At 38.2% G+C, this 20,419-nt stretch overlaps 1 protein-coding gene across 2 annotated transcripts in view; it reads right to left on the bottom strand.

Annotated features, from left to right (window-relative positions):
• LOC103656170 (antigen WC1.1) overlaps positions 1-20,419 on the bottom strand; it is a 77,128-nt gene that overhangs the window by 46,974 nt on the left and 9,735 nt on the right. For both annotated transcript variants that reach the window (XM_008683507.2, XM_008683505.2), the window contains exons 2-4: positions 7,831-8,151; positions 1,473-1,775; positions 1,062-1,379 (exon numbers count right to left, since the gene is read on the bottom strand). In XM_008683507.2, the coding sequence (XP_008681729.1) occupies positions 1,062-1,379; positions 1,473-1,775; positions 7,831-8,151 (942 nt within the window). The remainder of the gene's footprint in view (positions 1-1,061; positions 1,380-1,472; positions 1,776-7,830; positions 8,152-20,419) is intronic.

Genomic DNA, 20,419 nt, shown 5'->3' with positions numbered 1-20,419 from the left:
GCACTGGAGGAGATAATGCTAAGTGAAATAAGTCAAGCAGAGAAAGACAATTATCATATGATTTCTCTCACCTATGGAACATAAGAACTAGGATGATCGGTAGGGGAAGAAAGGGATAAAGAAAGGGGAGTAATCAGAAGGGGGAATGAAACATGAGAGACTATGGACTATGAGAAACAAACTGAGGGCTACAGAGGGGAGGAGGGTGGGGGAATGGGATAAGCTGGGGATGTACTGTATGGTGACTAACATAATATAATAAAAAAATATTATTATAAAAAAAAAGAAGCACTATATGCAAAAAAATAAATAAATAAAATAAAAGTTGATAAACAACCTTGTTAAAGTGAAGAACTTGGCTTATCATCAAACACCATTAAGAGAGTAAAAATGAAAGGCAAAAGTTAAACACCCAAAATAAATACATACATATTTGTACCACAGGTCACTGTCACAATTATCTATTATATCACTATTTATAATAATTGAGAACTGGAAATAAATCAAACTCCACCATCAGTTGATGCATCAATACCTGGTCACATGGTCATTCAATGGGATACATTTCAATAATAAAAATGAGTGAAGCACTTCTATAAACATCTGAATACATGAATCACAAAGAAATTAGACACAAAATGAAACATACTATATGATTTTATATGGAGTTCAAAATAGAAAAGCCTATTCAGACAGGAATGTGGGCATAGTGACTGGTAGAGTATGAATGTGGCTTCTGGGGTGCTGCTAACGATCTCCTTGTTGAGCTGGGTTGGGTTACACAGTATTCATGTTATTATGATTCATTCAACTACTCACTTACTACTTACATACTTTCTCTGTAAATAATACTCAGATATATTTAATTAATAGTGTTAATTTTAAAAGATATCCCTCTTAACATTTCCTTGCCTTGAACTGAAAGGCAAATAAGCAATGAAAAGAACCAGTTTATCATGGAGTATCTCACTTTTAAAATAATTTTTCCGCACTCTCTGCTCTTAGGGACATTTCACTCAAGGAGCGTCCTGAGGACCAGTCAGCCCTTCCCTCTCACTTACCTGAGCAGATCACTGAGGCTGTGTTTCCATGGGTACAATCAGGAATACCCAGGGCAGTCACAGGGCAATTCCACAAGAAAGACTCAGCCCCTGAGCAGTGAAATCGAGCTTTCCAAATCTCACCACCTCCTTCCACAAAGTATGCTCCTTCTGGAGTAGAGATGGCAACTCCACAGCCAAGCTGTTGACAAACAACATTGGCATTGGCCATATTCCAGTGTGAGGCGCAGAGCATTTTCCACTGTCCAGAAATATGCATCTCTACTTGTCCCTCGCACTGAGAGATGCCATTTTTCATGAGCCGGACTTCTGTGTACACTAGTAGGAAAAGACAAGATTTCAGTCAAATCTCATGTCATTCCTACCCCAGCAGAGTATGTGGCCTGGTTGAAGTTCTGCTCTGCATCTCACCTGAACAGAAAACTTGAACAGCCCCACGGTGGCAAGCACCTCCTGGACAGGACTCTTTGTGGCAAAACCGGAGCTCAGGTTCGTGCCCCTTACACTGGAATTCTTTAGGCCAGACTCTATCTGACTCTCTGAAGGACACATCCTGCAGGAAAGACACCGCTTTGCCACACCCCAGCTCTGCACAGATGACCTGGGCAGTGAGTAATGTAAAGTTGCCATCAGACAATGGAACCCAGTCTTTTCCAGAACGCACTTCTACCTGCCCTAAGCAGGGTCCATCCCCTCCAGCTAAACGCACAAATCCTAAAAGAAAAAAGAAAACCAAACCAAGTAAGTGTTCATAAATCTGGCTTGGCAATTAGAAGTGGCATGTCATGGACAATGGTATATGACCATGACATGTCATAGACAAAAGTTTTTCTTTTCCCAGGCATTGGGAATGAGGAGAGGGCTTAACAGTTGGTGTCAGAGTGGGACCTGTGTGAGTGAGTTTCTGCAGACAGATTATTTGGAGTAGCTGAATACTAGGAAAAAATATTTTGGTGTTGGTTAGAGAAGTAAATTCCTCATCTGAGTCCAAGGAAACTGTGTAATGTGTAGGCATTCAAACTTGAGTACAGAGGCATAAAGAACAGAACCAACCCAGAGGGACATGGGCTACGAGAGAGTAGAGATCTATTAGTCAAAGTTAGAAAGTCATCCTGAGACTTATGGGGCTGAAATTGTGGTCAGCTTTCAGTCCCCAGAGCCAACCCTCAAGTGACTGAGGATAGGGATAACCATGAGATCTGTATCCATGAACGCATGACAGCCTATAGACAGACTGATGGCTCAATATTAGAAATACAGACATTATAACCAATCCATAGTTGTGATTCCAAATTTTATCTATCTGACAATTTTTGATAGCAAAATATTCCATGAACTTCTTAGGTGACCTACATGGGAAAGAACATGAATCTGGATGTTAAGAAACCTCAGAGTCAGGGGGCGCCTGGGTGGCACAGCGGTTGGGCGTCTGCCTTCGGCTCAGGGCGTGATCCCGGCGTTATGGGATCGAGCCCCACGTCAGGCTCCTCCGCTGTGAGCCTGCTTCTTCCTCTCCCACTCCCCCTGCTTGTGTTCCTTCTCTCGCTGGCTGTCTCTATCTCTGTCAAATAAATAAATAAAATCTTTAAAAAAAAAAAAGAAAGAAAGAAAGAAAGAAAGAAACCTCAGAGTCAGGAGAGGAGGGGCACGGTACTAGCCGTCTCTCTTGAAACCCTAGGATATAAGAAGAGCCACTTTCCAATCCATGAACAAAAGATAACCTTTCCATTTATTTGTATATTCTTTCACTTTCTTCATCAATGTTTTACATATCTTTAATTTTTAAAAGAGTAAGCATTAAAAACATGCAGCAATTAGACAGATGATTGAATTAGCTGACAAAGTCTTTTAACCATTTATATAAATGTGCTTAATGAAACATAAAGCAGCTTTTTAAAAACTAGAAAAAAACAAGTGGAACTTCTAAAATTGAAAAATACAATATCTGGAATGAAAAATTATCTAGATTAATTTAAAAGATTAGACCCTGCAGAATAAAAGAATTAGGAAATTAAACATAGAACAGTAGAAGCTTTCTCTTTGAAGCACAGAGAGAGAAAAGGTAGAAAAATTGCCTGGTAAAATGCATTTCAAAACTGAATGAAGATAAAAATATTTTCAGATAAATAAAAAATAAAATTTGAGGCCACCTGAACTGCATTGCACAAAAATGTTACAGAAAGTTTAAGCTACAGGAAAATAGTAAGAGATGAAAACGTGGGTCTACCCAAAGCTATGAAGTCTGCTGTAAATGATAAGTCTGTGGGTAAATATAAAAAACGTTGTCTCATTTTTAAAATAATAGAATACTTCAGGCAAATATAATAGCAATGTGTTACAAGATTTATAGTATATTTATAAGTGAAATGTATGACAACAATGGCACAAATGACAAGAGGAGGGAAATGGAAGTATTTCATGTAAGGTCTTACATTATATATTGTGATATAATATCATTTGAAGGTAAAATATGATTACAGAGTAATAATTTCAACATTATGGTAAACTCTAAGCAAAGCAATATAGCTAATAAAATAGAATACTTAAAATACTCAAAGATTAAAATAGGAACAAAGAATGCATAAGGCAAATAGCAAGTTAGTAGACTTAAACCCAAGCATATCAATAATTACATTAAATTGAAATAATTTAAATACTCCAAATAAAAGCAAGATAATCATACTGAATAGAAGTAAGACACCACTTCAATTATATCTCAATAAAACTAGGGAAAAAGTAAGACACACCATATGCTGTCCACAAAAACAGATATACATTAAATATAAACACAGAAACAGGGGGGTCTGGGTGGCTCAGTCAGTTAAGCATCTGACTCTTGATTTCAGCTCAGGTCATCATCTCAGGGTTGTGAGATCAAGCCCCTCATCTGACTCCATGCTGAGCTTGGGGCCTGCTTGAGATTCTCTCCCTCTCATCCTCTGCACCTCCCCCCAAAATAAAATTAAAATAAAAAAATAAACACAGAAACATATTTAAAGTGTCAGAAAAGATAAACCAAGCAAGCACTAATCAAAGAAAGCTGTTGTTATCTATGCTAATATCAGACAAACTAAGACTATAGGACAGGAATATATTCAAAAATAAAGAAGAGGGGCGCCTGGGTGGCACAGCAGTTAAGCGTCTGCCTTCGGCTCAAGGCGTGATCCCGGCGTTACGGGATCGAGCCCCACATCAGGCTCCTCCGCTAGAAGCCTGCTTCTTCCTCTCCCATTCCCCCTGCTTGTGTTCCCTCTCTCACTGGCTGTCTCTCTCTGTCAAATAAATAAATAAAATCTTTTTTTAAAAAATAAAGAAAGAAAGAAGAAACATTTCACAATGATAAAATACAAAAGAAATCATGTAATATCAAAATTAGTGGGATACAGCTAAGGCAGTGCTTAGAAGAAAATCTAGAGCCTTGACACTTCCTTGATGCATATATTAGAATACAAAAGAAAAACTAAATATAAATTATCTAAGATTCCAACTCAGGAATCTACAAAAATAACAGCAAATCATAACCAAAAGAGAAGAATGTAAACTAAGAACCCAAATCAACGAAGTAGAAAACAAATACAACAAAGAAAATCAACAGAGGTCATTGGCGATTCTTTTTAAAAGAATAATAAAACTGATAATCTTCTAGTAGACCTGATCAAGAAAAAATGAGAAAATACACAAATTAACAATACCAGGGAAGAAAAGGGGATTATCATTATGGATCCTATCAATATGTAAAAGATAATAAGGTATGAACAAATTTTGTCCTAATTTGAAAATTTTATTTATAATAGGATGAGTCCTTGGAAACTAATTACTTAAAAAACACAATCTATCAAAAACTAATACCAAAATAAATGCAAAATCTAAGTATTCCTATATTTGTTAAAGAAACAGAACTCATATTATATTGGGGCACCTGGGTGGTCCAGTTGGTTAAGTGTCTGCCTTTGGTTCAGGGCTCAGGTCGTGGTCCCAGGGTCCTGGGATCAAGCACATTGCTTCTCCCTCTCCCTCTGCCCTTCCCCTCTGGCTTGTACTTGCTCTCTCTCTCTCATTCTCTCTCTCTCTCAAATAAATAAATAAAATCTTTAAAAAAATAGAACTCATATTTAAAAACTTCCCACAAAGAAAATTGCAAACCTCAAATAGCCACGGAGCTCAAAAACAACTCCTGCATCAACATAGAGAAAGAGAGGGAAAGAAGAAATGAGAACAAGAAGTCTAAAACAGAAGCTGTGGTGAATATATGAATTAACATGGAACTTCAGTCCCCAATCTCCCCTCCTGAAGTTAATTGCATCTTCATCCCCTTCCCATTTTGTACCTCAGTACTGTAGCCCTTCTCAAGTTGTAAAGCCCCTCCCCAGTCTTTTTCCCAAACCCTCTGAAATCCCCTCTTTATTTCAAACAAGCTCCTCGATAATCCTCACAGATCGTTCTTTCTACCTCTGGATTTCTGCTAAACACGATATTTCTGACAATCTACTAGAGGCTGAAATTTCTCTTTCATATCCCTTTCCTAAAATTGAGAGAGAGAAATTCCAAGAATTCAATTTAAATTTTTGCAAAAGGCATGGTTTCTTATTCTTATCAATGCTACATCACCACCACTTTGACTTCTCTTTACATCATTAAAACATGTTCTGGAAAATATAGAAACAGACTGGAGAGTAGAAACTGATGACAAAGAGATTAGTCAAAGAAAATTGAAACAGTTCATTAAAACATGAGAATTTAAGTTAAAGCAGTGGTAATGGTAATCAGGGAATAAAAAATAAAATCAAAGTTTAGATGTCATACCATTCTCAAACTCTTTTCATCTTTACATGTACCTTAACTGGAATTAATATCAAAAGCAACAATTTTCTTAAGAAGTTCAAACATCACACACTCCATTTTTACTTAGATACTGATTTAACAAGATAAGTCTGGCCCCCTGTAGTGTTTCCACAACTTTATCTGCAGTTAATACCCATGATTAAGACATTGTGACAATAAGGAATGTTACCTGAAATGTCAGAAAACAAGTTTTCTTTAAAAAATCCTAACTGAAGGTAGTAAACTCAAATGCCCCTTGATAATAATTATTTTTTTTAAATATTAATAAAGGGGATGCGGGGAAACTTTTGAGATGACAAATAGCTCTATGGCACAGATCAAGCTAACGCTTTCACAGATGTATATTTTCCTCCAAACTCATCAAGTTGTATACGTTAAATATGTACAGTTTTTCGCATGTCAATCATACCTCAATAGAGTAGCTCTCAAAAAAAGAAAATAATTGTGTTTTTAGGGACCTGAATTAGTATCATCAAAGATCCACTGAAGTTACAATTTGAAGATCACTTTTCCAGGGATCTTCTTCATGCAGATCACGACAATGCTGACTGGCTATAGGATCGTGGGGTTAGGTTGCTATAGTCCTAGTCAAATGTGCTCATGTCTCCACCTTTCTCACCAGTCCATCAGATGGATGGACCTTTTTTAAGACCCAGCTACTTACCTTAGGGAATTCACTGTGATATCTGATAATATCTTCCTCAAGTCAAGCTGTTCTGATGGCGTTAGTGACGGACCTTTTCATCAATCACTGTGATAACTACTGAAAACATCTCCGGTAAATACCGATACCACCATTCACACTCTAGGTTCATTGCTGTCTTTACTGCCTCCACTTTGGCACGTGCCAAATACGCTTGGATGGTATTGAGCACTTCTTATGTGCCACCTCAGGTTCTCTTGGCCTCACTGCCCTATTTCCTTTGCTTCAGCTATCGTATTGTAAATTTTCCAATTTCATATTTTCTGAGGCTCCTGGGTGGCTCAGTCAGTCAAACGTCTACCTTTGGCTCAGGTCATAATCCCAGAGTCCTGGGATCAAGCCCCAGGTCGGGCTCCCTGCTCAGTGGGGAGTCTGCTTCTTCTTCTTCCTCTGCCCCTCCCCCATGCTCATGCACTCTCTCTCTCTTTCATAAATAAATAAAATCTTTTTGAAATAAATAAATAATTTAATTTTTTTTTCATATTTACCTGCTGCTTCAATGTCTTCCCAAACAGGCTGTGAGCACACCACCCAGGTGACCAGGTGTACCAATGAGATAAAGCTGACATCTGCCACCAGTCCCCCTTCTTTCCCTCCCCTGACTGTGACCTAGTAACATTCAAATGTAACAATGAAATCCCCTTTTGCTTTTTGCTTGTGTACTCCACTTCGAACCCCAATATGGTCATTTACCCACAGGTCTTTACTCTCTTTCTTGGCTCTCCACCTGCTTGGTTGAACCTGCTTCCTTGGGACTTCTTCCATGTGGCCCCCTTGCAACATTAAGTGACTCCATCTCTCCATCTATCCATCTCTCTAGGACTTGTAAGAATAATAAACTTTGTTTCCCTGCACCTCTCCCATGTCCCCTCTTGTGGCTGCGCCTGACTGACCATCTCACGAAAGAAAATAAAACAACTACCATGATGAAATTTATTTCATACAGGTACAACCCAGTAGCTGTGCCTATATGAAACATTTGACCCCACCTTCCTATCTTTTATGACACACCACAGAGATCTGAAGGGCCCAGTGATCCATAGATCTGGAACCTTCACTGTATAGGGCCAAGCAAGTCCTTATGCTTCCTTGAGCACCTAATACTTTAGGAGTCACTGTGTAACTGGAGTCTTCATCCAAGTTTGTGATCCTGTTAGTTATTCTGGGAATGAAGCCAGGGCTATTGCTGCCAGGTATCCCCTTGACAGAACAGACAGGCCTTACCTGAGCAGACTACTCCAGCATCCCAACTATGGGATGCACCTTGCTCACGGTAGTCTTGAATAGGAAAATGATCACAGTCACTGAGAGTTGACTCTGTCCCTTTACAAACAGTATTAACAAGCCAAATAGGCCCAACCCCTGATCCAAAACGAGCCGCTCTAGGAGCATCAACAGCAGGTCCACATTCCAGCTGTCTGCACACCACATCTGCAGCCTTCATGTACCACTTGTAATCATACACCGTGCCCCATTCTCCTTGGTATTTCACTTCCACTCTCCCTTCACAGCGGTGGCCCCCGTTCATCAGCCTCAGCTCCGTAACTGTAAGGGTGACATAGACACAGAACACAGGAGAGATTTTAGGATTTTAGTGGTATGCTGTATTTAAAAATGAGCTCTCTGGGGGAGGAAAAAAAGAAACCTCTCATGTATAGCATTTGTTGATTTGTGTGGTATAAATATTCCCTCTGTGTTTAATTTTAAGCTACCAATGTGCCATCACTGAACATGGTGTTGGGAAGAGATGTACACAATTATTTCTCACAAGCAGGTAAGACTCAGCTCCATGCATACCATGAAGAACAGGCCTTCAGATGCCTCTAGATGCTGCCTTCATGGTAGGTATGCATAAGGCTGGTAGGGGCCCAAATTCCCCCATCTCAGTTACAGTTCATGGCTCGTAAAGTCAGTGGAGGAATATTCCCATTCCTTCTCTGTACCATAGGGAACACTCTCATCTAGCTTTGAAAGAGAGGACTGTGGTAAGTAGCCTCTAAACTGTCCTGATTATTCCTGCTTCCTGATATCCATTTTTTTTTAAGATTTTATTTATTTATGTGACAGAGATAGAGACAGCCAGCGAGAGAGGGAACACAAGCAGGGGGAGTGGGAGAGGAAGAAGCAGGCTCATAGCAGAGGAGCCCGATGTGGGGCTCGATCCTGTAACGCCGGGATCACGCCCTGAGCCAAAGGCAGATGCCCAACCGCTGTGCCACCCAGGCGCCCCCTGATATCCATTTTCTATGTAATCCTTCTCACACTTGAATGTGGCCTGAACCTAAAAACATTCACATAACAATGGAATTTGGTAAAGGTGATGAGATGTCACTTAAAAAATCAGGTTTCAAGATAACTCCAGTTTCTCTTGTTGACCTGTCTTGCTCTCTCATTTGCTTGCTCTGATGAAGCCAGGTGCATATGATGAGCTGCATGTGGAGAGATTCATGACAAGAACCTGAGGGAAGACTCAGTCAAGAGCCAGCAAGGGACTGAGGCTTTCAGTTAGACAGTCCACCGGGGGCTGAATGCTGCCAATAACCAGGTAAATAAGCTTGGGTGGTATTCAATCCCATTTGAACCTTAGGATAATTGCAACCTTGTGAGAGATCATGAGTCAGAGGACCCAGATAAGCCATGCCCAGATTCCTGGCCCACAGAAGCTATGATAGTTGTTGTTTTAAGCTGCCAAGTTTGGCAGTAATTTCTTGTACAGTAATATATGGCTAACTTAGGGGTTCCCTCCAGAGTCAGAAAACAGCAACAGGGCAAGCTAGAGATTTATATAAGTGGCTTAATTGCTTCATCCAAATAAGACTTCTTCCCAAGCGACCAATTCTGTGACCTTGTCCTACGTGGAACTGGGACCTAAGCCACCTCTTTCTTTTCATATCAGTTCTTATCCAGTGAGCTAGGTTCCTGCTCTCCCATCAGGAACAGAGAAGTGGATTTCCTAAGGTCCTGGAATCATCTCCATTAGCTTTGTATTGGGGCTAGCAAAATGAAAAATTTTTTTTCTTATAATCAAAATGTGGTCCCTGGAGGTACTCAGTCACACTGCTCAGATCTATACCTGGCTCCATATGCTTCCACTCTGGAAATCAGATGTGGTGCATCAAAAAGGGAAACATCTGGGAAGATGCTAAACTAGAAAGAATCCTAGTGTGCTAGTCTGCTTAGGCAGGCTCCATAACAAAATACCACAGGCTAACTGGCTTAAAGAGAAATTTATTTTCTCACAGTTCTGGAATCTGGAAAGTCCAAGATCAAAGTGCCGGCAAGTCAGTTTTCATCCTGAGACCTCTTCTCTTGGCTTGTAAACCACTGCTGTCTCACTGTGTGCTCATGTGGCTTTTTTCTCAGCATGTGTACACAGGGAGAGATGGAGACAGATCACTCTCTCTCTTCCTCTTCTTATAAGGGTTTCAACATTGAATTTTGAAGGGACACAATTCAATCCCTAGATTGAAGGGACACAGTTTCAACACTGAATTTTGAAGGGACACAATTCAATCCCTAGATTGAAGGGACACAGTTTCAACACTGAATTTTGAAGGGACACAATTCAATCCCTAGATTGAAGGGACACAGTTTCAACACTGAATTTTGAAGGGACACAATTCAATCCCTAGCACCTGAGGAGGTCCATTCCAGGAAGGAAATAAAGGTAAATGGGAAGAAGGTAAAGGAGATAATAGAAGAAGGGAGACATCCTGGGGAGCTTACTCAGTTTTATTTTTAAGTCTAACATTAAGGTAAGAGTAGAAGATTGAAATGGGATCCTAAAAGTACATGAGAAACTACTATTATTAACAGTAAAATCATCAAAATAATAATTAATAATAATAAAATCATCAAAGGACACCTGGGTGGCTCAGTCAGTGGAGTGTCTGACTCTTGATTTCAGCCAGGTCACAATCTCAGTGTCATGAAATCAAGACCCACATCAGGCGCTGTGCTGGGTATGGAGCCTGCTTAAGATTGTCTCTCTCTCTCTCTCTCTCTCTGCCTCTGCCCCTCCTCACTTCAAATAAATAAATAAATCTTTTTAAATTAATAATAATAAAATAATCAATTGAGAGGCAGGTCCTGTGCTAAATGCTGTAAACACAGAAAATAATTAAACAACGTTCTTGGGGCACCTGGGTGGCACAGCAGTTAAGCGTCTGCCTTCGGATCAGGGCGTGATCCCGGCGTTGTGGGATCGAGCCCCACGTCAGGCTCCTCCGCTAGGAGCCTGCTTCTTCCTCTCCCACTCCCCCTGCTTGTGTTCCCTCTCTCTCTGGCTGTCTCTAACTCTTCAAAAAAAAAAAATTAAAAAAAAAATCTTAAACAACGTTCTTGCCTTCAGGTAGCTGGTATCTAGTTGGTGACACAGCAAGCAGATGATTTCATTACTGTGAAAAGTTCCAGGAGACTTTCTTTTTTTTTTTAAGATTTTATTTATTTATTTGACAGAGAGAAACAGCCAGCGAGAGAGGCAACACAAGCAGAGGGAGTGGGAGAGGAAGAAGCAGGCTCCTAGCGGAGGAGCCTGATGTGGGGCTCGATCCCAGGGATCACGCCCTGAGCCAAAGGCAGATGCTTAACGACTGCGCCCCCCAGGCACCCCCCCAGGAGACTTTCTTAGTAATAGTAAGCTTGGTTATTTGAATTTATCTCTTCTGCTGAAAATAAATAAAATAAAAAGTGGAATAAAACATACTAAAAATGATCTTCAGAGATTAAAGACCTGATAAGATAAGAAGGAAAAATCAGGTCAAATCTGAAGGGAAAATGGGAATTCATTGAGACACAGGAGCATGGAACGTGCTTTTGCCTGACAGCAATAGCCTATTCAGGAAAATGGGGTGTTTTTACAACCTTTGATGGTGAGGAGGCACAAATCAAATCCCAAACCTATATGTAGATGAGACATCTAACAGAAGAGAGTCTCCACAATAAGCTGGGATATCAGTTGAAATAGACATGCCCTTGTATAAAATTACATTTCAAGTTTGACTCTCTAGATTATCTAGATAATATCAATTTTGCACTTGTATTGAGGTAGCCCACTATTAAAAGTGCCATATCATCACAGGAAAATTAAAATAAGATCCTCACAGAGGAAATTACCTTCATGCTAGGCCTCAAAATACTTCTATAAAGAATTTTCATAAATAAAATGGCCAGTACATTGTCCAGAATAGACAAATACACAAAGAAACAAACCGTTAACAATAACCAAGAGAAACTCCTGAAACAGATAGACACTTCTGATATTAGATATGTTAGATGTTGGCTCTATAAACACCACGTATACCATATTCAAAGAAATAAAGAAATAGGGAATCTTAGGGATGCTTCAAGGAACTAAGAAAAAATGCATAGAAAAAACTATAAAACCCAAATGAACTTCTATGAATGAAAAATATATTTGTTGAAATTAAAATGTTTTCATCAGATTAAATTCAGGTGAAGAGAATTATTGAAGTGAACAATAAGTTAGAAGAAATTATCTAGAATGCTGCACAGAGAAACAAGAGAATAAAAATACAGAAAAGAGGATCAGAGACATAAAGTGGAGCAAGAAGGTTTACAGCAAGTTAAATTGAAATATGGGAAGGAAGAGAGGGAGACAGAGAGAGACACACACAGAGGGGGGGAAAAGGAGCATTGAGCAGAACCAATATTTGAAAAATATTGGTTAAGAATTTTCCAGAACTCATGAAAGATACTAATCCTTAAACTGAATAAGCCCAAGAAAACTCAAACAAGCCATATAAAAAGAAATTTATATGTAGACACATCTTGAATGTGGTGGACATGACTAGTGTTCAGCAATATTTCAAGTTTTCTCTGTGCACATGGAGATACCAACACTTCCTTGCCTGTTTGTAGTTAAGCATGAGTCTGTGATCTGTTGTACTGAATTAAGTATGAGAACAAGTGATGTGTGGCCCTTCCAGATAGAAACATCTAAAAGCCACTACATGCATCAACCACAGTAAATCCTACAGCATCATGTTAAACTGGTGCCATAAGAGAGGGAGCCATTCAACAACTTAAGAAGTTGAATAATCATAAGCAGAGGTCCTGCCAAACTGAAGCAAATGTGTAGTGTAAGAATAAATAAATTTTGTTTATTTAATTTTCTGAAATTTGGCTTATTTGTTACTACAACATAATCTAATTATTCTTGTTAAAATGATGAGAAACAGCAGAAAACTGACAAAGAAAAAAATGTCAAGGCAGAATTGGTACACATTACCTCCAATTGAGCAACATCTATATTAACATTTAAGTCCCCGAAACAAGAGATGCCGGTACAAAGTAGAGAAGCCTTAGATTATCCAAAAGAGAAACAAATTTTCAACCTAAATTTCTATACTCAAGAACATTCTAAGTGACATCAGCAAAATGGCAATGTAGGAAACACCAGATTCCATCCCCCACACCCCACAGAATCATCAGTAATTGGATAGCTTTCCATGAACAAAGGCACTCTGGGAAAGCTTGGAAGTCCATTTCAGAAATTTTAGCAATATGACAACTGCACATTTTGCCAGCATCATCCTATCCCTCAAGCCAGTACTGCTCAGGACAAGGAAAGAACTCCCTATCTAGAAAGAATTCCCTTCCAGTCCTACATCTGCCTACCCTGGCCCCCAGCCACAAGCCCTGGAGTCACTGTTGAGGACTCCAACAGCCCTTGCAGCCACTGAAGACCCCCTATGGTGCTTGCCAAGGTCCATACAGTTGTTAACGCTGTGGACCTCAGCAACCTGAGCTGAAGAGACATCATGCTCCCCAGACCCAGTGCTGCCACACACCCATGCCCTGGGCACTCTGCATCACTAGATCCAGGTCACAGCATGCTAGAGTGTGCCCTCACACACAGGTGGAGGTCTTCTACTACCAAAGTCAGTCTATAAAATCTGGAGGAGGGTACTGCTTCTACAAATGCACAGACACCTGTGCAGGGCTACAGGCATCAAGAAGAATCAAGGTGAAAGGATTCCACCAAAGGAATACAGTAAACCTCAACTACATGGTCCCAAAGAAATGGAGACATAGGCATTACCCAACAAAAAATTCAAAGTAAATGTTCTAAAGATACTCAGAGAATTACAAGAAAGCATATATAAACAATATAATAATATTAAGAAAACAATACACAAACAAAACGAGAATTTCAACAAAGAAATAAAAACTTTTGAGAACCAAACGGAAATTTTGCAGTTGAAGAATATAATTACTGAAATGAAGAATTCAATAAAGAGCTTCAACGGCAGTCTTAACAAAACAGAGGAAAGAATCCGTGAGTTAAAGGACAAATCAATTGAAATTATCCAATTAGATGAGCAAAAGATAAAGAATAAAAAGGAATGAAGGAATGAAGAAAGCCTATCAGATTTATAGGACACCATCAAAAAAACAAAATAAAACAAAACAAAAAAACAAAAAACAAAAAAACAAAAAAAACTATGTACTAATCACCAGAGCCACAGAAGAAGGGAGAGAGAATGGGGTAGAACGTTTATTTAAAGAAAGAATACCTGAGAAGTTCCCAAAGTGGGGAAGAGATTTAGACATCCAAGTTCATAAAGCTAATAGGTCACTGCAAAATTTCAATCCAAAATCATCTCATTCTAGACAAACTATAATAAAAGTGCCTAAAATCAAACATAAGGAGAGAATTTTAAAAGCATCAAGAGAAAAAAAAATTCAATACAAGGAAATCCATATAAGATAATCAGTAGATTTCCTAGCAAAGACCTTGCAAGCCAGGAGAGAATTATATAGTATATTCAAAGTGCTAAAAATAAAAAACTTCCAATCAAGAATACTTTACCCAGCATGTTGTCCTTCAGAAATGATGGAAAGAGAAAGACTTTTGCTAACAAATAGAAGCTAAGAAAATTCATCACCAATAGATTTGCATTACAAAAAACACTGAAATGAGTTCTTCAAGCTGAAATGAAAAGACTTTAATTAGTAACATGAGAATATATGAAAATATATAACACACTGGTAAAGCATATAGTCAGATTCAGAATACTCTAACACTATAATATGGTGATGTATTAACTACTTAATTCTAGCATAAAGGTTAAAGGATACAAATATAAAAAATAACTATAACTAAGGGATGCCTGGGTGGCTCCGTTGATTAAGTGTGTGACTCATGATTTCAGCTCAGGTCATGATCTCAAGGTTGTGAGATCAAGACCCACATCAGGTCTGGGCTGGGTGTGGAGCCTGCTTAAGATTTTCTCTCCCGCTCCCTCAGCTCCTTCCCTACTCGTGATCGCTTTCTCTCTCTCTCTCTCTCTCCAATAAAACAACAAGAAAAAACTTTAGCTAAAACAATTTGTTAATGCATACACAATATAAAATGATGTAAGTTATAACATCAAAAACATAAAAGGGAGGGGCACCTGGGTGGCGCAATCGTTAAGCATCTGCCTTCGGCTCAGGGCGTGATCCCGGTGTTATGGGATCGAGCCCCACATCAGGCTCCTCTGCTATGAGCCTGCTTCTTCCTCTCCCACTCCCCCTGCTTGTGTTCCCTCTCTCGCTGGCTGTCTCTTAACTCTTCAAAAAAATAAAAATAAAATCTTAAAAAAAAAACATAAAAGGGAAAGTGCAAAAGGGTAGAGTTTCTATATGAGATAGAAGTTAAATTGTTATCAGCATAAAATAGACTGTTTTATATTAAGGTGTTTTATGTAAGCCTTGTGGTAACCACAAAGAGAAAACCCATAGGAGATTCACAAGAGATAAAGATAAGGGTCAAAGCATACCACTATGAAAAATCATCAATTTACAAAGGAAGGCAGCAAGAGGACGGAAGGAACAAGAGAACTACAAAACAGCCAGAAAACAATTAATAAGATGGCATTAGTTAAGTTCTACAGATTAATAATTCTTCTAAATGTAAATGGACTGCACTCCCCAGTGAAAAGACATAGAGTACCTGAAAGGCTAAAAACAAAAAGACCAGATATATGCTGCCTACAAGATGCTAACCTCAGTTTTAGGACACACACAAAATGAAAGTGAAAAGATTGAAGAAAGATGGTCCTTGGAAATGGAAACCAAAAGAAAGCAAGGGTAGCCATATTTTTAACAAACAAAATAGACTTTAGTCAAAAGCTGTAAAAGAGACAAATAAGGCCATTATATAATGATAAAGTGGTCAATTCATCCAGAGGATGTAACAGTTGTAAATATATGCTTCCAACATTGGAGCACTAAGTATATGAAGTAAATACTAACAGACCCAGAGAGAGAAATAGACAACAATCAAATAATAAGTAGCGTTCTTCAATATACCGTTCCAACAATGGGTGGACCATCCATGCAGAAAATCAACAAGGAAACATTAGACTTGAACCATACTTTAAACCAAATGAATCTAAGAGACATAAACAGAAAATTCCATCCAACAGAAGCAGAACATATTCTTCCCAAGCACACAGGGAAAATTCTCCAGAGTAAATCACATGATAGGCAACAAAACAGCTCAACCAATTTAAGAAGACTAAAATCGTGACAACTACCTCTTCCAATCACAATGGTATGAAACTAAAAATCAATAACAGGGGGCGCCTGGGTGGCTCAGTCATTAACCATCTGCCTTCGGCTCAGGGTGTGATCCCAGGGTCCTGGGATTGAGCCCCACATCAGGCTCCCTGCTCTGCTGGGAGCCTGCTTCTTCCTCTCTCACTCCCCCTGCTTGTGTTCCCTCTCTCACGGGCTGTCTCTCTCTCTGTCAAATAAATAAAGAAAATCTTTTAAAAAATCAATAAAAGGAAGAAAGTTGGAAAATTTTACAATATTGTGGATATTAAACAACCAGTGAGTCAAAGAAAAACTTGAAGGGGTATTCAAAAAATTTTCTTGAAACAATAAAAAATGGAAACACAGTAAATTAAAACCTATGGAATACTCAAGCAGTTCTAGGAGAGAAATTAATAGCAATAAATGCTTACATTACAAATAAAGATCTGAAATTGAAAACCTAAGCTTATACCTCAAATAACTAAGCCAAACAAAGCCAAGTTAGCATCAGAAGGAAGGAAATAACAAAGATCAGAGCAGAAATAAATGAAATACAGGCCAGAGAAACAACAGAAAAGATTAACAAAAGAGCTGGTATTTTGAAAAGATAAACAAAATTGACAAAACATCAACTAAGAAAACAGAAGACATGCATAAATAAAATTATAAATGAAAGAAGAGACATTACAACTGATACTACCACAGAAAACCCAGAGATCAAAAGAGACTCGTGTGAATAATCATACCCCAATAAATTCAATGACTTAGAAAATGTACAAATGCCTAGGGACATACAACTTACCAAGAAGAAATCATGAAGAAATACTCAGCCATCAGGAAGGATGAATACCTACCATTTGCATCAACATGGATGGAACTGGGGAGAATTATGCTAAGTGAAATAAGTCAAGCAGAGAAAGACAATTATCATATGGTTTCACTCATATCTGGAATATAAGGAATAGCACAGAGGACTACAGGGGAAGCGGGGGAACACTGAATGGGAAGAAATCGGAGAGGGAGAGAAACCATGAGAGACTCTGAACTCCAGGAAACAAATTGAGGGTTGCAAATGGGAGGGGGTGGGAGGATGGAGTTACTGGGTGATGGGCATTAAGGAGAGCACGTGATGTGATGAGCACTGGGTGTTATAGGCAACTAATGAATCATTGAACACTACATCAAAAACTAATGATGTACACTATATGTTGGCTAATTGAACTTAATAAAAAAAATAGAAATTTTCAAGCTAATAAAAAGCAAGGAAATTGAATCAGTAATCAAAACTTCCCAAAAAGGAAAAGCCCAGAACCAGATATTTCACTTATTTCCACCAAAAAGTAAAGAATTAAAGGCAATCCTCTGAAACCGTTCTAAAAAAATTAAAGGGAAAGGAACACCCCAAACTCATTTTATGATGCCTGCAATACTCTCACACCAAAGCCACATAAGACAAGAAAAACTCCTGATAAAAATAGATGCAAAAATTATCAACAAAATATTAGAAAATCAAATTCAAAAACATTTTATTTTTTAATTAATTAATCTTTTTAAACTCAAGCATAATTAACATACAATGTTATATTAGTTTCAGCTGTACATGATAATGATGCAACAATTCTATAACATTTTTAAATGCTTGCCCTAAAAACACTTTTAATCTTTTTCACCTATTTCACCCATCCCCACCTATCTCCCCTCTGGCAACCACCATCTTGTTCTCTATATTTAAGATTCTGGGTTTTTTGTTTGCCTTTTTTTTTCTTTGTTCATTTGTTTTGAAATTCCACATGAGTGAAATCACACGATATTTGTCTTTCTCTGACTGATTTATTTCGCTTATGATTTTCCCTCTAGATCCATCCAGTTGTTGCAAATGTCAAGATCTCATTCTTTTTTATGGCTGAGTAATATTCCATTATAATATATATATTTATTTTTATTTATATATATTTACAATATGTATTCATACATATATATAATTCATATATATATATACATATATATATATATACCACATCTTCTTTATCCATTCATCTATCAGTAGACACTTGGGTTGCTTCCATAGTTTAGCTATTGTAAATAATGTTGCAATAAATGTGGGGGTGCATATATCTTTTTGAATTAGTGTTTTCATTTTATTTGGGTAAATATCCAACAGTGGAATTACTGGATCATATGGTAATTTTATTTTTAATGTTTTGAGGAACCTACATACTGTTTTCCACAGTAGCTGCATCAGTTGCATTCCACAATATGCACAGGGGTTCCATTTTCTCCACATCTTTGCTAACACTTATTATTCCTTGTGTTTTGATTTTAGCCATTCTAATTAGTGAGAGGTGATATCTCATTGTGATTTTTATTTGCATTTCCCTTATGATTAGTGACGTTGAGTATCTTTTCAAGTGTCTGTTGGTCATCTGTATGCTTTGTTGGAAAAATGTCTTTATGTTCTATCCATTTTTTATCTGGATTATTTGGGGTTTTTTGTTTTTGATGTTGTTGTATAAGTTCTTAATATATGGAAATCAATAGCATTTAAAAGGATAATTAACCATGACCAAGTACGATTTGTCCCTAGGATGCAAGGATATTATATTTCACCGTAAGCAAAGCAATAAATGTGACATATAGCATATATAGAACAAAAGATAAAAATCACTTGATCAGGGGCGCCTGGGTGGCACAGCGGTTAAGCGTCTGCCTTCAGCTCAGGCCGTGATCCCGGCGTTATGGGATCGAGCCCCACATCAGGCTCCTCCGCTATGAGCCTGCTTCTTCCTCTCCCACTCCCCCTGCTTGTGTTCCCTCTCTCGCTGGCTGTCTCTATCTCTGTCAAATAAATAAATTAAAAAATCTTAAAAAAAAAATCACTTGATCATCTCAGTAGATGCAGAAAAAGCACTTCACAAAATACAACATCCTTTCATGGTAAGAAAAACAATAAAAAATTTGGGAACATATGAAAGAACATAAAAACATAATAAAGGCTATATATGACAAACCCACAGTCAACATCATACTCAACAGGAACTATCTTACAAAGAATTATGAATAATTCTCTTAAAGAAGTTCAGTGAACTACAAGATCACACAGACAGCCAACTAAGTAAAATCACAAAAACAGTACATGACAAATGAGAAGTTCAACAAAGAAATAGAAATCATGAATAAAAACCAAACAGAAGCCCTAGAACTGAAGACTACGATGACTGGACTGAAGAATTCAATAGCTTCAACAGCAGACTTGACCATACAAAAGAAAGAATACATGAACTTGAAGATATATCATTTGAAATTATCCAGTCGGGGGAGCAAAAAAGAAAAAAGAATAAAAAAGAGTGAAGGAAGCCTTTGACTCATAGGACACCACCAAACAATAACAACAACAACAATGTAGGAATTATGGGAATCCCAGAAGGAGAATAGAAGGAGAGAGAAAGTCTATTTAAAGTGATAATGGCGGAAAACATCCCAAACATGACTAGAGAAATGGACATCCAGACTGAGGACGTCCAAAGGACACCAAAAAGGGCTACAACAAGACGCATTATAATTAAATTCTCAAAGACAAAGAGAATTTTGAGAGCAGCAAGAGAAAACTGACTCATCACATACAAGGGAGCCCCCATAACACTAAAAGAAGATTTCTCAGCAAAAACTTTGCAGCCCAGGGAGTGGCATAATCTATTCAACATATTGAAAGAAAAAAATGTCAACCAAAAATACTATACCTAACAAAGATGTCCTTCATAAGTAAAGAACAGATACTTCCCCAAACAAAAGCTGAGCAAGTTCACTGCCACTAAGAACTGCCTTATAAGAAATACTAAAGGGTGTTCTTCAAGCTGAAATAAATGGATGCTAATTAATGTTGTAAAAAGTTGTGAATGTGTAAAACCACCATTAAAGGTAAATAATCAAAGTCAGATTCTCCAATATTGTAAAGATGGTGTGTAAATCACTTGTAATTTTAGTTTAGAAGTTTAAAAACAACATATTAAGTTTGTTATTGAATACACAATATGAAAAAGATATAAGTTGTAACATGAATAAACTAGAATTTGAAGGGAAGAAAAGCACAAGTAAAAAAGTTGCTGTAGGGGCGCCTGGGTGGCACAGCAGTTAGGCGTCTGCCTTCGGCTCAGGGTGTGATCCCAGCATTATGGGATCGAGCCCCACGTCAGGCTCCTCCGCTATGAGCCTGCTTCTTCCTCTCCCACTCCCCCTGCTTGTGTTCCCTCTCTCGCTGGCTGTCTCTATC

This window comes from Ursus maritimus, unplaced genomic scaffold, assembly GCF_017311325.1.
Source record: "Ursus maritimus isolate PB19 unplaced genomic scaffold, ASM1731132v1 scaffold_26, whole genome shotgun sequence".
NCBI classification, from domain to species: Eukaryota; Metazoa; Chordata; class Mammalia; order Carnivora; family Ursidae; genus Ursus; species Ursus maritimus.
This window is presented reverse-complemented; position numbering and strand designations above follow the sequence as displayed.